The sequence below is a fragment of the Dreissena polymorpha genome, chromosome 12 (genome assembly GCF_020536995.1).
Source record: "Dreissena polymorpha isolate Duluth1 chromosome 12, UMN_Dpol_1.0, whole genome shotgun sequence".
NCBI lineage: Eukaryota > Metazoa > Mollusca > Bivalvia > Myida > Dreissenidae > Dreissena > Dreissena polymorpha.
Window position 1 is genome coordinate 20,268,065 of NC_068366.1, and position 20,104 is coordinate 20,288,168.

Consider the following 20,104-nt stretch of genomic DNA (forward strand, 5'->3'; position numbering starts at 1 on the left):
GATCCGACCATAAATTTGTCCTCTAGGGTGTTTGAGACACGTGCAGAGGTTTTGCATCACCTCTGTGACTAGCAGACACACTTTCCTAGAAACATGCTTCTTTTTAACAACATTATTAAAAATTTGGTCTAACTCATCCTTAAAAAAGATTACAACGGTTTCCTTCTGAAACTTACTGGTAATATGTATACCGACATGTTGTTACGATAAAATAATTATTTGATTATTTATTAAAATTTATAAGAAGAGTTAAAATCTATTGAATCTGTTACATACTCAGTTATTTCCTAAGTTTTTACTTTCTGGATATGGCTAGTTTGATACTGAGGCTAGGCCTCTTATTAGTTACTAAACAGTCCAAACTGACTTTGCGGCCACCTGAGAACAACAGTCACCTGCATAGAGCTGTCAATCTGGATTCTCCCAATGAAAATCCTTTCATATAACACCTGAGAATAAAGGTAGCCTGTCTATAACAGCCAAAGGCCAGCATATTTCACCTTGAAAGCCAGCATATTTCATCTTGAAAGCCTTTTTCCCCCTGTGCAAAGCGGTAACGAGACATTTGTTTTGAAGTGCGAAAAGTAAATACTCCAATCAATCTGTATTGCTGTCTCTTATCTCTGACTCGGCCCCAGTCAAAACGCTATAGAATGTGCGCATGGCGAAATCAAACAATCTATACTGCTGATAAGTTGTCAACAATAACAATTAGCTGACGAGTGTTGTTATTAGCAGGCAATAACAAGTTGAGTGGTGTTAATTTTGGCAAAACAGACATTTAATTCAAACTTTTGTAACAAACTTTCTACAAGAGTAATCAACAATATTATATTATTTGACTGTATTGTCTGTTATTATTGAGGGCCACCTCTGTTCTTGCTTACCAAATGCCAGTTGGTAATTTAGGGCATAAATAATTTCTGATTGGTTACTGCAGGCTACCCTCTTACTGGCTACATATAGCTAGTTGCTTACTGAGTGTTTACCAGGTTATTGGTTACATATGGCTAGTTGCTTACTGAGTGTTTACCAGGTTATTGGTTACATATAGCTAGTTGCTTACTGAGTGTTTACCAGGTTATTGGTTACATATGGCTAGTTGCTTACTGAGTGTTTACCAGGTTATTGGTTACATATGGCTAGTTGCTTACTGAGTGTTTACCAGGTTATTGGTTACATATGGCTAGTTGCTTACTGAGTGTTTACCAGGTTATTGGTTACATATGGCTAGTTGCTTACTGAGTGTTTACCAGGTTATTGGTTACATATGGCTACTTGGATACAGAGGACTTACACTCTTATTGGATACCATATGACAACTTGATTACTTACAAGAGCTTTCACTCTTCGTTACCATAATTAACATCGGTTACTGACAACGGAGCCTCTTATTGGTTACCATATGACCTATTAATCACTGGTTACTGATTATTGGTTACCATACAACCTATTGGTTGCTGAGGGCTTATTGGTTACCACATGACCTATTAATTACTGGTTACTGATTATTGGTTACCATACGGCCTATTGGCTACTGAGGGCTGAGCTTCTTATTGGTTACCATATGACCCATTGTTAACTGAGGGCTGAGCCTCTTATTAGTTACCATATGACCTATTGGTTACTGAGGGCTGAGCCTCTTATTAGTTACTATATGACCTATTGGTTACTGAGGGCTGAACCTCTTATTGGTAACATATGACCTATTGGTTACTGAGGGCTGGGCCTCTTATTGGTAACCATATGACCTATTGGTTACTGAGGGCTGAGCCTCTTATTGATAATATGACCAGTAGGTTACTGACAATTTACCCACATTTGAAGTACCATAAAGCCACTTGATGACTTAGTATTTACAGTCCTATTGGTTACCTGCAATGGGACTCCTTCATACAACACAGCAGCATAGGGACCAGGGTGTTGGTTCCAATCACCATGGAGATGCCGTGGTCATCTGCTGTCAACGATACCAGGAGATGTAGCGAGGCACACTGGGGTCCACTAGGAACAAAACATGCTGGGGTTCAAATAAGTGTTCCATTTAGAGTTGCTCATATACCTATTAACTAGGGATGGCAAACCTAGGCAAATCCGTAACCGGGTAACCTGTTTTGATATTCGAGCGGTTAACCAGTTAACCGCCTGTCTTTGTACCACATAAATAAACAAGGGACAAAATTGTCACAAAACCAGGTTTTCATTGTGAAAAAAAAATCTGATAAAGGGAGAAAACTCAAACTGAACTTTTGAAATGACCAAAAAAAATTAACCCCCTTTGTAATTTTTTTTTTTTTTTTAAATCTATTTTTAGTCGTGGCGACCTTGACATTGGAGATATTGACGTGATTCTTTCGTGGGACACACCGTCCCATGATGGTGAACAAATGTGCCAAATGATTTTAAAATCTCACAATGAATGACATAGTTATGGCCAGGACAAGCTCATTTATGGCCATTTTTGACCTTTGAACTCAAAGTGTGACCTTGACCTTGGAGATATCGACGTAATTATTTTGCGCGACACACCGTCCAATGATGGTGAACAAATGTGCCAAATGATTTTCAAATCTGACGATGAACGACATAGTTATGGCTCGGACAAGCTCATTTATGGCCATTTTTGACATTTGAACTCAAAGTGTGACCTTGACCTTGGAGATATCGACGTAATTATTTCGCGCGACACACCGTCCAATGATGGTGAACAAATGTGCCAAATGATTTTAAAATCTGACAATGAACGACATAGTTATGGCCCGGACAAGCTTATTCCGCCAGCCCGCCAGCCAGCCAGCCCGCCAGCCAGCCAGCCCGCCCGCATTCGCCAATCTAATAACCAGTTTTTTCCTTCGGAAAACCTGGTTAAAAACAACATCCGAAAAACGTATGAGTTTATAAACAATGTTTCATATGCTTGTCGGTGAAATGTGATATTTCTTTGTTGTAATATTAGCTTCACGTCATTTACACATAATTATTGCTCTACATCTCGATCAATAAAAGCTAGTGCAGAATTTGAATTGTGTTGTGTTTTATTAACACCCATTATGCTTTAAGAATTACATGCATTAACAGTTTGCTGATTAATAACAGTTGCCAATTAGCGTAAATATATTCTGCAACAGGCAAATCGTTAAAGTTTGCAATAGTTGTTAAAAAAAAGTGATCGGGTGTAATCAGTGTCACGCTTTATTGATTTTTATCAAGAAATGGTAGTCAAAACAATGGCATACTTAACGGCACGTGTAAATTGTGACATATCATATCATGCAAAAAAAAATATTGTAATTGACTCGCTTTCTGAGCCACATAGCAGTCCAGTGCATGATGTCAGCTTTACTGGAGATGGCTCACATCGAAATTCAGCGGGGTGTTTTAATCTCATGTGATTACGGAGCTTGGATGTACCTCCCTGCAACGACAGTGTCGTTGGGCATAGTATGCATGTAGCTGATTTCTTGTCAGCAGCCCGTTTGAAAAATGTCCAGGCATCCGATGATAGAGGCATGATTATAGATTGTCGCTTTAATTTTTAAATATGTGCTATCTGATCAAGCTTTACCGACTTTATACTGGATATTCACGCTGATGTTCTATTTATAAAAAATAGGACATATCGCAGTCAAATGTGCTAATTGACAAGCGTAATTGGTCGGTTTATAATTTTAATTTATCAATATTTGAATAATTGAAACACAATAGACTGTAAAGTGCTAAACAAACACACTGCAGAGAAGTTGCTCGTGTGCCTGCTCATGATACCGCTGCACCCCGATGGTTTACAACTCTAATCGCTTTCGATCCACAGGGGGGCATCACGGGGTGGTAATTGCCGATAATTTGCGATCAGATTAGCGGATTAGCCAATACAGTGAAATGAAGTAAAAACAAAACTTACGATTTGAGCATTAATTTTGTTCAACAAAAAAAATGCGTTTTCTGCAAGAGTAACCGAATATTAATTTTGTAATCGGTTAACCTCCTTAAGAAACGGATAACCGATTAACCGATTAACCGTTGCCATCCCTACTATTAACCAATGTTTTGGAGTATTGGAGTTCTTCTGCATTGCAATTTTAACTAGGAACAAAGGAATGGCTAATCATTATCTATTCCTTGATGAATGAAGACAGTTAAAAAAAGTCCTTGTGATTTTAACATAATCTCAGTGCTAAATGATCTTATATAACAATATAAACTTGTTTTTGAGATAAAAAGCCCTAAATAGTAACTTCTTACAGGCTAAATTGCAAACTGCAACAAGATGCTGCGTTCAATAAACACATAATTATGCTCCCAGTTTAAGCCTTTTCAGTATTGAATCATAGGACCATTTAAACCAGTCCAGTATTGAATCATTAGACCATTTAAACCAGTCCAGTATTGAATCATTAGACCATTTAAACCAGTCCAGTATTGAATCATTAGACCATTTAAACCACTCCAGTATTGAATCATTAGACCATTTAAACCAGTCCAGTATTGAATCATTAGACCATTTAAACCAGTCCAAGCAAAACATAGGCAAAGTTCAAGGTTAGTATGAGGTAAGGTTATGAGGGTGTGTTGAGCATGTTCATAGTTAATATCTATACAAGTCTTAAAGCAAATTGCAGCATATAGTATTGATGTTAGACGCAACACGTCATTATGGGTTGATAAATAATTTTGACGTTCTAAAAAACTGTAAGTCCAAAAAGTAGGTTAAACTCAAAGTCAACGTGGGATCAAGTGATGAGGGTTTATTGATAGTATTGAAAAACCACATCCATGGAAGTTTCAAAGCTTTGTAGCAAGCAGCATTGATATTATACAAAACACATTGAGTTAAGCAAGGACTTGGATGTTCCGAAAATAGTGAGTCTGAAAGTAGGTAAAGGTTAAGCTCAGATTGGAATGAGATGATATGGGTGTGTTGATAAAGTTAAAAAATATCATTTATGCAGGTGCCAAAGCTTAATTAAGAGAATTATTAATGTAAGATGATGCTGTAGATGATGGAGGGGAAATATATGTACAAAAGCAGTGGAATAAACAGACAATAAAAATGTTTTAAAATAAGGAATTGTGCATTGTACACAAATTTCCCTGATAATGGGGGCTAGTCTCAAATAAATATTTTCAAACAACAAATGTAACACCTAACACACCTACACAATCATTTAACCCTTTCCCACTCAGAAGCAAAGTGAAAATGGCCCTGTGCAAACAGCATAAAACAAGAACAGCCTGTGAGTAACTCACAGCCTGTTCAGGTTTTATGCTGTTTGCTGCTCATCAGTATCTAAGGGTTGGAATTGAAGCCTTATAAACTTGAATCTAGTAAGAAAGGTCTTTAATTAAATTAAATTTCTAAGGGAATACAAATGCGTCAAAATACGTATCTAAGTGTTAAATGGTTTAATGCCTGGGTCACTCAATAACCTTGAGATAAGCTGCTACCTACCAGGGCCCCTCTCTGATGATACTGGCCGTGATTGGCACAGCACTGCTGTCAACTAGGTCTGGGGGGATAAGATCCGTGTGAGATAGTACGTGGGTGAGGATCTCCACATAGACTTCCTGAAGCAAAGCAGATTTAAGAAAATACAACTGACTCTGATTTCTTGGATATTCTATGGTCTGTTTTTGCAGAGATAGCTTAGAGGTGTTATTAAACCAATAAGCAGATAACGTTAATCAATCCACACTTATATTGGTTTGATAACACAGTTTGTTGACGGGGTTTATTAATCTTCTCTTTTACCAAGCCAATTAGCAGATAATAGTGAGATTAGACTAATTAGTTCAACAAGGTGTTGAGGGGCTTTATCAATCACCTTTAATTGGGTGCCATTTTTCCAGGTATACAATTAACTCGGGTGCTGATTGTCCGCGTCGACAAATTAACAGGGTGCCGACTGTCCGCGTATGCAAAAAACACTGGGTGCCGATTGTCAGGGTGCCGTTTGTCCGGATACCATATTTAATATATATTTTATACTGCAATAATGTTTGCATTTATACATTTTTAAAGACAAATTACATATTTAATGCCAAAATCATTGGTAAGATAATCCCAAACAAAAGCCGAGAAAGCAACCTAGACGATTCTTCCACTTTGATAGGGTAATGTACATTTTCTGTCAGTAAACTAATATAATGACTGTACAGCAAATTTAAGAACAATACCTCAAAGCAATTCTTAGTACATGTAATTAATAGTTTTTTCCCTATTTTAATACCAATTACCTTGATCTGACAGAAACCAAGAATGTAATTCTCTGAAAAGTATGCATGTTCACTGTACTTTCACACAAAACTACAGCAAAATACCTCAGTCAAAACTTAAGCTTTCAAAAGAAAATTGTTTTTCAATACTTATTTACAGTGACTTTGACCCGAATGGCTAAAAATTCAACTGTGTACTTAGCTGACACTTTAAGATACTGAAGCCAACCCTAAGATATTGATGAGTATTAAACAGCATTGGGCAGATCAAAGACAATAAATGCAATTTAAAAATCAAGACATTTAATCAATACCGGATTCAAACAGTTTCTGCCTCTTATTACAGATACATAAAAAACATTTATTTTGATTTGGTTGTTTGTTTTTAACTAGATTTGCTAGTATTTAGATTTAATTTTAGCAATTAAAATTGAATAAATTAATTGATGCATTATTTTTTTATATAAATGTACTCTGAAAGCTTTTAATGCAAATATAAACCATACAAACTTTGCTTTTATTAAATACAAAGGTTAGATTGCGTCAGAATGGCCATGATTGTAATTCAATAAAACTAATTGGATTTATTGGCTTCAAACACTCTTTAATAATCATTCAGTCCTGCTAAATGGTTAACGATAATGGACTTGTTCTTGAGCATGCAATAAAAAAGGGTCGGTTGGTTACTATCACCTCATATCAATGAACTAGGTAGTTGGTATGTCATAATCAGGCCCCAACTCTTGCAAATGACTTTCTCTCCCCACTGTGATTTATGGTGGACAGGTATTACAACACATTTTAAAACACCCCATGCAATTTTTAAAGTTTTCTTGTTGTTTTCTGCCCAAATCAGAAATCCACAAATTTTATTTCATTTTCCAAAATATTCTTTTTTGAAACACCAAGAATTTTCATGCCGAGGAATATAAATAATATTACAATATTCAAGATTCTATTTTCTAGTCACACCCCTCCCAATTTTATAAGCAATCTTATATATTAAATACGCCATTTTATTGAATTACATGTACATGTCAATAATTAATAAATGTGCTGATTTCAAATGCATTGCACATCACTATGGTAATAGCTTTCTACCTTAAACTTCGCGCTTGTATTCCTCATTTGTAACACGGCTGGTAACACGTCCTGAGTGATGTATGAAATGAAGCCCTCGTACTGTGCAATGGAGCGGAACACGCAGCAGGCCGCGTATTTCACCTCCAGAGGGGTCTGGCCCCTCACCATGGCAACCAGCTTGGGTAGAAACCTCACTGAGGCCTCCTCCAGCCATACGTCAGTCTGGTCCCGGTACGAGAATATCTATAATAGGCCATGGTTTTAATGAGTCTCAGAAAAACAGACTTAATGCATGTACCAGAAGTGTTGTCCCAAATTGTCCTTTTCAGTCTACACGTACTGGCTATTCAGGGGCAATTTCTCCCTTTAGACGTTCTTGTTTGTTTTATTTGTTTATTTTTGCCTTATATAAAAAAAAATCCATAAAAGCTGAAAGTGTTGCCCCTGATTAATCTGTTATGCCACTTTACACACATGCATTGAACGCAGTTTCCCAGACGAGGCTCATATTTTTGTCCGATGTGCCTTGTGTTAATGTCTATTGAATACATTTTGTCCAGGGTTTAGCCTGAAACTGCTGTATCTTATAGAGAAATATTTAACCCATTTATGCCTCGTGGACTCTCCCATCCTTCTTAATTGGATCACTTTATTTCCAAAATTAGGGATGTCTAGTATATTTATTTCTATATTTAGAATATTTCTTACAGAAGTTCTATTAAGCAAACAGCGCAGACCCAGATGAGACGCCACATCATGCAGTGTCTCATCTGGGTCTACGCTGTTTGCCAAGGCCTTTTTTCTAGAAGCTAGGCATAAATGTTTAACAGATACATGTACATCAGTTTCATGAAGATTTCTTTTTAGTGATAAGTCTTAATTACAAGACCTGTATTAGCCCTTTGCATGCTGGAAAATTTGTCATCTGCTAAAATGTCGTCTGCAGAATTTCTAAAATTAGCATTTTCTTCGATTTTTTTCAAAGAATACTATCAGAATAGCAAACAGTTTGGATCCTGATGAGACGCCACGTTCTGTGGCGTCTCATCTGGATCCAAACTGTTTGCAAAGTCCTTCAAAATTCGGTTCCAGCAGTGAAAGAGTTAGATTATCACTATTTATTTGATGAATACTACAAATTGAGTATTTGTAAACGAACAATCATCAATATATTCTATTTACATTCTTATGCTACAATCTGCATAAATTTACTAAGTCTGTATACAATTTCTGTATACCTTAAAAATCAACTTATAAATTTACTTAGTCTGTATACAACTACTGCATCCCTAAACAATCAACTTATGAATTAACATATCAACAACAAGAGCTGTTGAAGGGCAGCACACTCCACTTTTTTTGTTTTTGTATTAGTTACTGGCTTTTTTCTTTAATCTATACCACTCAAATACGCATTTTCACGCATTTGCAGTCCCTAAGTTATATTTAATTTCAGACCTTTCTTACTAGTCAAGTTTTTAAGGCTTCATCTCCAAACCTTAGATACTGATGAGCAGCAAACAGCATAAAACCTGAATAGACTTTTATGCTGTTTGCATATGGCCATTTTTAATTTGCTTCTAAGCGGGAAAAGGTTAAACAAACTGTTTGTTAAGTTTGTAAGTAATTTTAGCTATCAAGAAGTACGGCATTTTTCTATTTAAACAAGGGATAAAATTGTCACAAAACCAGGTTTTCAACTCAAATTGTGACCTTGACCTTGGAGATATTGACGTTATTCTTTCGCGCAACACACCGTCCAATGATGGTGAACAAACATGCCAAATGATTATAAAATCTTACAATGATTGACATAGTTATGGCCCGGACAAGCTCATTTATGGCCATTTTTGACCTTTGAACTCAAGAGTGTGACCTTGACCTTGGAGATATTGACATAATTCTTTCATGTGACACACCATCCAATGATGGTGAACATATGTGCCAAATGATTTTAAAATCTCACAATGAACGACATAGTTATGGCCCGGACAAGCTTGTTCCGCCCGCCAGCCCGCCCACCAGCCCGCCCGCCGACATTCGCCAATCTAATAACCAGTTTTTTCCTTCGGAAAACCTGGTTAAAAATATACTCCAAGGCAATTATTATAACCTTGATTTTGAAGGAAAACCATTTCTTTTATTACATAACAATGACCTTCACTGATGATCTTGACACAATGTGCCCAATATGCAAAATGAAATGAAGTCTTTATATATGCTTGCATTATAATAGCTACATATGTTCTCTAGGGCTGAAGCTTAACCCTTTTATCACTTAGATACGTATTTTGACGCATGTGCAGTTAGAAAGTTTTTTAATTTAATTAAAAATACATTTCTTTCTAAATTCAAGGTTTTAAGGCTTCATTTCCAACTCTTAGATACTGATGAGAAGCAAACAGCATAAAACCTCATCAAGTACAATAAATTCATCACTACCTACGAACAGTGACCATGACATCTCCAACCCCACTTGCAATCCAATCCTAGATCTGAATATACGGCATTTATGGACGTAGGTTCAATGCAACAGTTCATAGTTCAATTTGTTATTAAGATATTGAGCAGACTGCACAGTCTAATCCGCGATGACACTTCACGCATATGCAGTAAGCCCAGTTTTCCCATAATGAAGCTCAAAAATTCCCAGTAAAATGCAGTGCTCACCACTTCTAACACAGGGAGGGCCACTTTACGGAGATGGTAGAGGGGCTCCTGCGTGATACAGTCATGTACGAAGTTCAGAACGCCGTTGCTAAGCGCCATCTGCAGGTTGCTAGGCAACCGTAAACTCTTCTTGACAACCATCAGGCAAACTTCTTGCACTTGGGACAGGCTCGTGGAGGCATACACCATAACCTGGAGAGTGAGGGGGGGGAGATTATATTGTATTGACTTATAATAATAACTTTAAGTGTAGACACAATGATGATCTTTCATGACTAATGATCTTACACTTTGTTTGCTCTTTAGTTGGTTAAGAAAATAAATGAATGATTTGTTAATTTCAAAATTTATTATATCTAGCATCCTAAAAACACTAATTATTCAGAGAGTAAATACACTGAAGTTTATAAGAAGCAGAGTTTGACGCATCTTGGGCAAAAAAAACACATGTTCTTATTTTACATTTATGATGTTACTTAGGTTCTAGCAGGTTGTACAGTGGATCTAATAGGTCAGTAAGTACATCGATTTGATAATGTTCATAAAATCAAGTTGCATTAGTTTTTTTAAAGTGAGAACAATGTTTTTTCATTACATGTATATTCCTTTTTTTAACAAATCTGTTAACAGTGGTTATCATTATAGAACTTTCCTGAGAAGGCATGAGTCATATTAAAAATTAATACGATGTACATTTTAAAGATAGCTAACCTCTTTATTTGTGTACATTTCTGTAATTCTATTCATTATACCTGTAAATTGTTTTCAGAAACATTTTAATAACAAATATCTTATTTGTTGTAAGAAATTCAGTAATAACTTAAATTTGTCCCAAGAACTAGTATAAGTTAGGAATATGGTTATTATTTCAGAAACGGTCTAACCTCATTCTAGTAAAACTGGACTTAATGCATGTGCATAAAGTTTCATTCCAGATTAGCCTGTCTAGTGTGCACTTTCCGCTTTAATGTTGTTGTTTTCTCTTTGAAGGAAGTCATTTCTAAGGGAAAACCTAGTTTAAGCGGAAAGTTTTGTCCCAGATTAGCCTGTGCGGACTGCACAGGCTAATCTAGGACAAACTTTATGCAAATGCTTTGAGCCCAGTTTTCCCACAACAAGGCTCAATCCGTCCACAACACTACAGCACCTGTTTGAACTGGTCCACAGAGACTGGTTCCTGGCCCGTGTAGCCGTGGACAAGGGTCATCATGGCCTTGTGTCTGGCCGCAGAGTGACCCTTCTCTTCGTACTGGTGGAACGTCTTCAGCACCACACTCAGTGAGACACCAACATCTGAAGAAGACAGCACTACAATCTTGTAAAATGTGCTCAGTTTCTGTGCGTTCCATTAGATTTTCATCAAATGCAGCACACGTAGTGAGACACCAACATCTGGTGAAAACAGCGGCGCAAATTTTCCAATGAGCCATTCTCTGGGAGAATGGCGTTTAATGCATGTGCGTAAAGTGGCGTCAATCTGCGTCGCATGAACACATAGAGAGTGCTTATACGAGCTTTATTCCATTAAATGTGATATGAACACATACCAGAGTAATCATAATAATCTACGTGTAAACAATCTTGTAAGGTTCTAGTATGGGTTTAATTTTGACGGAAAACTTATGCAGCCCTGTCAATCTGCAAGTGTTTTGGAAGCCTTGACAAAGAGATAATGCAGTTACAATAGGGTTTTATATGTGTCGAACTCCGCAGCTTACATCAACATGTGCTTATCAGTTCTTAATTGCATGCAATAAGTACTGAACTCCATTTCAATCTGCTTCCAGTTAACACATAGAGGCTGCTTATCCGGTCTGTATTGCATTAAATGAGTCCGATGTCCTTCACATGGCTTTCCACAGGTTTGTATACTGGTCGAAAAATATTAAAGCCCTACAGATTTGCATGCGTTTCGACAACCTTCACACAGCATTCCTCAGGTTTCTATAGCAATATAGAACCAATTAAGCCCTAAAAATCTGCATGTATTTCGATAAACTTCACAGAGTGCTTATACGGTTGACATCAGGTTTTGTATGTGTTGGACCACTAATTATCTGTGCTCAGTTGACATTAACATGTACTTTGTCTTCATAGCATTATTTAAGTGTTGGTGCTTATTAATCTATGTAGAGTAAACACACATAGGCCAGGATGCTTATACCAATGTTATTGCATTGAACACTTAGTGGACCCCTAATGATCTTAATCTTATCAGATTCTTATATGGGTTTAATTTTAATGTTAATTATTAATCTGCATGCTTTACAATAACCTTAACAAGCTGCTTATACAGTAAAAATCTGGGTTTGTGTGATTTTTCCATATTTATTTGCACTCAGGTGACATAAATATGTTACCCGGCCTTAGTTACAAGATACATCTAATGAACTCATTACAATCTGCGTTTACATCGACAGTCACTTAATAACAGAATTTAACAGTATACATACAATGTGATCGTTGTCTAAACGCAGATTAATAGGGGTTTATAAATTCCCAATGCTATTTAATCTGTATAAGGACATGCGAATATCATATGGACACAGATAAATAAATTTCATTATTTATTTAATGCAATTAATAGCGTTTAAGCAACCTCAATATATTGACTCAATGCAGATTGATAGGGTTCTATAAGCACTATAATGCAATTAACACCATATAAGTGCATGACAATGTTCACTGAGCGCAGATAAATAAGGATCCATCACTGATTTAAGCGTATATGCCGCATGTTAACTTTGCCAGGGCACAGATTTATTGATTTATTGGGGCTTATTAGTTATGTAATGCTATGAAACCCATACAAACATGACGACTGTATAGATGTAGATTAATAGAAGTAACTAAATAGTGATTAAGCACGCTTAATATGTTGACTAGACACCAATTGATAGGGTTCCATTAGCTCTATAATGCAAAGACTGTATAAGAACATGTGAATGTTAACTGGGCGCAGATTAACAGGGACTCTTCACTTATAAACCCTGAATATAACCCTATACGCAGGACGGGAACAATGTTGCATGAACGCAGATTACTAGGGGATTATTAGTTCCAAAACGCTATAAAATCCGTAAAAGAACACGTGAAGATTGCTGATAAATAGACGTTCATTAGTCATTGGATGCAGTTAATAGTGTATACGCACACTCAATGTGTGGATGCAGATTGATAAGGTTCAATGATTAATATAAATGAAATTAAGACTGTAAGAAGGGCACATTAATATAAACTGAGCACAGATCAATGTGGAACAATCACTTATAGACCTGAATTTAATCTTAAGAGCATGATGTGAACGTTATCTAGATGCAGATTAATAGGTGCTCATTAGTTCCCCAATGCTATAACACCCGTATAAAAACTGTCAGAGCTTGTATAGACGCGGGTAAATAGAAGTAACACAATCTGCACTATTGGTCTGTATTAAGAACTCAATCTGTTGTGCACGTCTGAATCTAACGCTGAACACAATTCTCCTGTAACAAATTATTGACGCAGACTGATAGGGCTCTGTAACCAACTTAAATCAAGTCCCATAATAAATGCCTCTCACTGTTCATGACGTAATGCTCAATCTGCACTATAAATCTGCATTTTGAATTCAATCTGTTGTGCACATCTGCATCTAACACTAATTCAGTACTTTTGACAACAGAAGTAAATCTAAATATAGACACCGGCCCAAACCGATGTATACAAAAACTTACTACAAAAATTACGGCAACACTAAAGGTCACAATAAACTAATTCAAATCAAAAGCGGTACAGAGGGAAACGGTACAACTAAATTGATACAAAATTGAGTACAATTTGTTATTCCATTTTAATGATTGTTTTTTGTATGATTTTTGTATTTCAATTTGTTTTTGTCACATAAAAATCGTAAAATCCATAAAACAATCCTTATCTGTTGCCCTGCCTACCTTCCAACCAATTACTAGTGTAAATGGGTACTAATAGCCCACAAAAGATTGTCTATGCTAGGTCCAATTACCGTCCTCGTCCGATGCAGAATCCTCCGAGGCGCTGCTGTACACCCGAGCTAGCCGACTCGACACCCGCTGTTCTTCCGTCTCACATTCGCAGTCTGTGCATGCTGCTGACACTTGCTGCACAAAATTCTCGCTGTATTCATTCAGGCGTGACAGGACATCTGAGATGGGCTCATGGTCGGGATCATTGCTGCAAACAGGGTGTTCCATATTAAATATATATGCCTTAAACCAATACTTCTTCTTAATTTATTTTAAAATAGAAACAAAAACCTAATTTTTGTGCATTAGTGAAGATGTGAAGATGAAAAGGATGGATGAAAACTTATATTAAAACGAAATTCTTCATGCCAAAATTTTCATTCCACGTATTCAAGCTTACGACAAATACTGGCCAAGGTGAATTCGTCTCAAAGCACAGCAAGACTAATTCTCAAAGTTATTCTCTGGATAAAGTATGAATTAACAAAGGGTAAAAAATCCAAAATATTTGAGGGAGTGGTATACAAATTGTGGACTGCCAACTCAAGACATACCAAGTAAAGAACACAGTTAATCTGTTTAAATATTTAATGTAAAAGTTTCCAAATTATTTAATTTCATTATTAAGGAGCTTTGTAATCAGGATGTCAATTTTTTTTTTAACAATACACAACTGTATTGTGTCAACTTACCCCAAATCGTCATCTAAATATCTCACGCCATCGCTGATTTGTGTGTCAAGTCCAGCCTGGTAAGCGTTAAGTGTTTTGCTGACCCTACTACCAGGGCGACTGAGGGATTCTTTGTGGTGCACAGCGTTTGTATGGTGACTGTGGCCAGCTGATGCAACCTCTGTCCTTACAGCACTCAGAGGTCGACGTGTTGGAGGTCGCCCTGTATTTACAACACTGTTTGGTCTCCCAGTTATTCCAGAAGAGTTATTTGGTATAGTCTTAGCACTCTGAGGCCGATTGGGATTGAAGAGGCCTCTTTTTGGTTCATGACCAACAAGGTCTAGGTCTGATTTGTCATTATTGAAAGTTTTGGCATGAAATCCATGAATGATTGATAGGCTTGATCTATGCATATTACCATACTTGAAGCGCAATTGTTGTTCAAACATATCATTATGGACGGCAGCATTAACATAGCTCTTTACTCCTCGATCATAAGGCTGATTCACAGTTGGCAGCTCAGGGGGGACAGGTGGCCGCTGACACAATGCACTGTCCCCAAACAAGGCCAGGTTTGTGAGCTCTGAGTCACGGACTACCCTTGATTTGTTGGCCGATCGTGAGGCCATGATAGTTATTCAGCTAGAAAAATTAAAAATTTATTAATACAATTATACTTAATTAAGGACATCTTTAGCCATTCAAAATGCTAGTCTATTTATTGCCAAATTAAAATACAAAAATGTGTTAACGTCATTCATTTTCCCGCGTCCATTGTGGCACAACGTTATATTAAACGTTTTATTTAGTCTATGTCATTTATTTGTAACATAAACAAGAAAACAGTTACCTGTTAAAAAACAAAACAATAAATAATTTTGTTTTTGTATTACACATAATTATAATAAGGTTCTAAAAAGATGTAATTAATAGTTCCTTTATATCACACTGTGTTTTAAAGTATAACATATTATTGTTAGCCATTTAGATCCAATACCGCATACTCGACTCCGTTTTTGTTTATGTAAAGGGCAGGGACTGTTACAATAACAGTTGGCTCTGTTAGCCTAAGCATACTTAAGACATAATTTTTGGCAAAGGTTTGGATATTGCGGTAAACATGAAAGCTTTTGAAGTTCCAATGCCTTGGAATGAAATCCCAAGGGCCATGGGGGAAACAGTAGGCGTGCAGATAAGTGGTGCTCTTTTTAAGGCCATCATCTGTGGCTATAGGTGACCAGGCCTGTAGATCAAAGGTGCCATTCAAAAAGCTCACCACTGAGGCCTTATGTTACCAGTCCTGGAGAGCAATGGTGCAATTTAATGACAAACCACCATTTAAAGTGGTTATTGCGACTTGGCATGAAGAACATTGGTGATTTTTAAGCAGCCAAACAAAGCGACCATAGGCCACCAGGTCGGGAGATCAATTCTACTATTTACATAGCTAACTACTGTGGCAGTAGGCAACCTGATGAAATATTAAAAGAGCTGTCTGTGGCCAAAGGCCACCAGGCATAGGATTCATATTGTTTTGTTTTTATAAAATAGCAAACTACTGTGGCCATATTCAAAATGGCTTGAGGAACATTTGGTGACATTTAAGGAACCAACTACTATGGGAATAGGCTACAAAGCTTGAACAAAGTATTTTAATGGAAAATTACTGTGTTCATAAGATCACTGTTTCTACATAAATAACCAACAACTGTGGCCATAGGTGACCAGGTGTGAATAGCAAAGGTTTTATTTAAAAAGCTTACTTATATGGCGTGGACATCAGTCTTTCTATCTTATCTGCCAACCACTGTGGCCATTGGCAACCAGGTGTAGGGAAAATTGGTGACACTAAATCAGCCAAGTACTGTTTCCATATGCAACCAACCTTGGAGAACAGTTGTGCTTTTTAATTTAAGTGCTGCTATTTAAAAAGCTAAGTTCTGTACATATATGTGACCCACACTTATTCTGTTAAACAGCATTTCACTGTGGGCAAACTGTCTTCTTCCAACAGGGGTTTTTATCTGATTTTGGGGAAAGGGCCTGGCCTTTTTTGAGGGGAAAAAAATCGCGCGAAACGCTGGATTTTGGGGGAAAAAATCACACAAAACGCCGGATTTTGGGGGAAAATAAGTAAAGTCTTAAATAATCAATTACGCATATTTTACTGTTTTTAAAACAAATTCAAGGAAACAGAAAATTTAATTATGCAATATTTTTCTATTTTCTACACTGGATCAGGTTAACTTATATATTTGAAGGTTTAAAAAAAAAAAAAAATATTTTTTTTTTACGGGAAAATGAAATCTAGGGGAAAATTTACGAGCTGACGGGAACAAAAAATCGGAGGGGAAAGGGCCGATTTTCGGCGGGTCACAAAGAAGGAAAAAAACCCTGTCCACAGCCAACTCTTCTGGCCATCGCCAGCAAGATTTATGAATTTAGGTTTTCAGAATAATAATAAAAAAAGTTATCAACTACCAAGGAATGTCATGGGAAAAATATAAAACAAGTCGCGGGTTGTGGTTATAGAATGCATAATTATGTCATAATTATGTTCCTAGTCAGGAACAATTCTATCTATCTATCTATCTATATATACTGCTAGTCGCCAACAATTAGCATTACAAGCAGGCGCGTGTCAGTGCTAGGAAATTAAGGAAGAAGTGTATAGGAGATAAAAAGTAATACATAATGTATTTGTGAGACATAGAAACAAAGGTGATGGTGTTAGTTAAAAGAAGGAATATACAGATAAAAGGTTAAAAACAGCCAACCTGCTTAGAAACTGTGGTCTTGTTTGAAAACCCCAAGCCTAAACTGGTCCCGGGTAGGTGCCTGTACAATATTGGCTGGTAGAGAGTTCCATAGGACAATAGTGGCTGGATAGAAGGAGAATTTATAGTAGTTGCTTGGAGTGGGGATTTGTCTGAATGAAAGAGGGTGCAAATGTCTAGTGAGCCGGGTCGGAGGAGTGAAGTAGGGAGGCATTGGTACAGCAACCAGTTCGTGGACAATTTTATAGAACATCAGTAGCCGGGAGTCATACCTTCTGTTCCCAAGTGAACGCCACCCTTATTTGTCTAGCAATTCTTCTTCTTCTTCTTTTATAATAATGGCTATGTTCAATACTAATACATTATGGCCTTGCGTGGGGGGTTAAAAAGAAATAGATTGATAGGTTTCCCGAGTTACTCAATCCACTCAGGAAAATCCTATCAACAGTGATAAAAAAAAGGTGCAAAACCTAACACCTTAAGCCCTTAAGACTTAAATATATACGTATACAACTGTGCATGTGGTGAGAATATTAGTCGAGTTAAAAACAGGATAAAAGCAGAATCATGTGATCTAAGGAAGGAACACTGATGTAGACAGCACTGATTTAAATCCAAGGATCGTATCAGCGCTGACTACATAAGATGGAAGTGTGTTCCATTGTACAACTGTTCTTGGAAAGAAAGAAAATTTGTGGTAATCAGCTGTACTCGGTGGTATTTGGTATGCCATGTGATGGTGATGGCGTGAGTGTCTAATGTATGGAGTGAGTTAGTGAAGGGGATTGACATCAACATGATTATATACTATTTTATAGAACAAAATGAGTCTAGCTTGTTGTCTTCTTGATTGCAAGGTATTCCAATTCAAAACCTTAATTATATTTGTGACCGTGCCCGGTGTCTTGCTGTAATTGTTCGTAACAAATCTGGCAGCTTGACGCTGAACATTTTCAATTTTATCAATATCTTTCTGATGGTAAGGGTCCCACACACTAGAGCAATATTCCAAGGATGGTCTAACAATGCTGTTATATGTCGCTGCCTTAGTTTCCATTTTAGAAGAATGAATGTTTCGTTTTAAGAATCCTAAGCTCTGGCTTGCTTTACTACTAATTTTATTTACGTGAGGTGACCAGTTTAAAGTTGAGCTTACTTCAACGCCAAGATAAGTGGCTTGGTTTACAACAGACAGAGGTTGATTGTGAAGAGTGTAGGCTGTTTTTAATGGTTTACGGTTTCTCGTAACATGCATGATATGACATTTTTCTATGTTAAAAGACATCTTCCATTTCAGCTCCCACAATGATAGACTATCTAGATCTCTCTGAAACTGAATAGTGTCAGCCAAAGTTTTTATGGATCTGTACATGACACAGTCATCCGCAAATAGACGGACGTTTGACTTCACAGACGAAGGTAGATCATTAATGTAGAGCAGAAACAGAAGAGGCCCAAGAACTGATCCCTGGGGTACGCCAGAAATTACAGGGGCCATGGTGGAAGTTGCCCCATCTACAACAACCTGTTGACTATGGTTACCAAGAAAAGCTTTAATCAAAGAGTGTGTAGTGCCCGTGATGCCATAATGGGCTAGTTTCAGCAACAATCTACCGTGATGTACAACATCGAAGGCTTTGCTAAAATCCATGATGGCAACATCCATCTGGTCTCTCTACATGGTAGAAGCTAAGTCATGGATAAAACCCACAAGTTGGGTTTTGCAAGACCGCTGGGCTCGAAAGCCATGTTGGTTGTCCACCAGGATATTAAAGTTGTCAAGATGGTCTAAGATGTTACTAACAACGATATGCTCCAGCAATTTACAAGCAATACATGTTAATGAGACTAGTCTATAATTACTAGCTTGGTACTTTTCACCTTTTTTAAAAATGGGAGCTACAGAAGCCATGGACCGGTCAGAAGGGACAGAACCAGAAATAAGTGATTTGTTAAAAAAAGTTGTAAAAATAGGTGCAATTTCATTTGCACATTCCTGTAAGATTCTGGGTTTGATTTGGTCTGGCCCTGCGGCCTTGTAAGGATTCAGTTTGAGTAGGAGTTTCTTAACACCATTTACCGTAATACTAATTGATGGCATGTTTTTATACGGGCTATTACCAAGATCTGGATATGAGCTGTTTGTGTCATTAGTAAAAACAGAAGAAAATTGTTTATTTAAGACTTCAGCTTTTTCCTTGGGGTTAGATTTTAAGACCCCATCATCCCTCAAGGGTGCTACACATGAGTCATTTTTAAAGCTTTTTATGAACCCCCAAAAACGTTTAGTTGTCCCATGTTTATGTTCAATTTCATCACATATTATGTTGTTCATGTAGTCCCAGTAAGAATTACGAATTTTCTTTTGTATAAATGATCTGATCTTCTTAATTTTTGGAAGTAAAGTGTAATTTTTAGTCTTTTTCATTTTGCTTTAAGTCCGGTCACGTTTTTCATTAGCTTATTTTAACAGACAAACTTTTCATAAAAAGAGGAAACAAAATTACCGTCTGATTTAAAATATATATCATGGCACATTTCTCCTCGGCAGCATCTGAAATCTATGCAAGACAAGACATTAGTTCTTTTTCGCAACTAGACATAACAAGACATTTTTATTGGCGTTTCCTGCGTAAACAAAGGGACAAGCTAATATATCGAAGTATAAATAATTCATTAAACAAATTAAATCTACTTTAGAAGT

At 36.9% G+C, this 20,104-nt stretch overlaps 1 protein-coding gene and 1 long non-coding RNA gene across 3 annotated transcripts in view; both read right to left on the reverse strand.

Moving 5' to 3' along the window:
- LOC127853933 (uncharacterized) overlaps positions 1 to 20,042 on the reverse strand; it is a 39,497-nt gene extending 19,455 nt beyond the window's left edge. For both annotated transcript variants that reach the window (XM_052388798.1, XM_052388800.1), the window contains exons 1-8: positions 19,908 to 20,042; positions 14,642 to 15,265; positions 13,970 to 14,157; positions 11,114 to 11,259; positions 9,967 to 10,158; positions 7,315 to 7,539; positions 5,450 to 5,565; positions 1,876 to 2,004 (exon numbers count right to left, since the gene is read on the reverse strand). In XM_052388798.1, the coding sequence (XP_052244758.1) occupies positions 1,876 to 2,004; positions 5,450 to 5,565; positions 7,315 to 7,539; positions 9,967 to 10,158; positions 11,114 to 11,259; positions 13,970 to 14,157; positions 14,642 to 15,252 (1,607 nt within the window). In that variant the 5' untranslated portion in view covers positions 15,253 to 15,265; positions 19,908 to 20,042. The remainder of the gene's footprint in view (positions 1 to 1,875; positions 2,005 to 5,449; positions 5,566 to 7,314; positions 7,540 to 9,966; positions 10,159 to 11,113; positions 11,260 to 13,969; positions 14,158 to 14,641; positions 15,266 to 19,907) is intronic.
- LOC127853937 (uncharacterized) lies at positions 2,243 to 2,877 on the reverse strand. The gene is made up of 2 exons (XR_008036797.1): positions 2,649 to 2,877; positions 2,243 to 2,486 (listed from the first exon to the last, which is right to left on the reverse strand). It is a non-coding gene; the product is annotated as an uncharacterized LOC127853937 (long non-coding RNA).
- Positions 20,043 to 20,104: the final 62 nt, after the last annotated feature.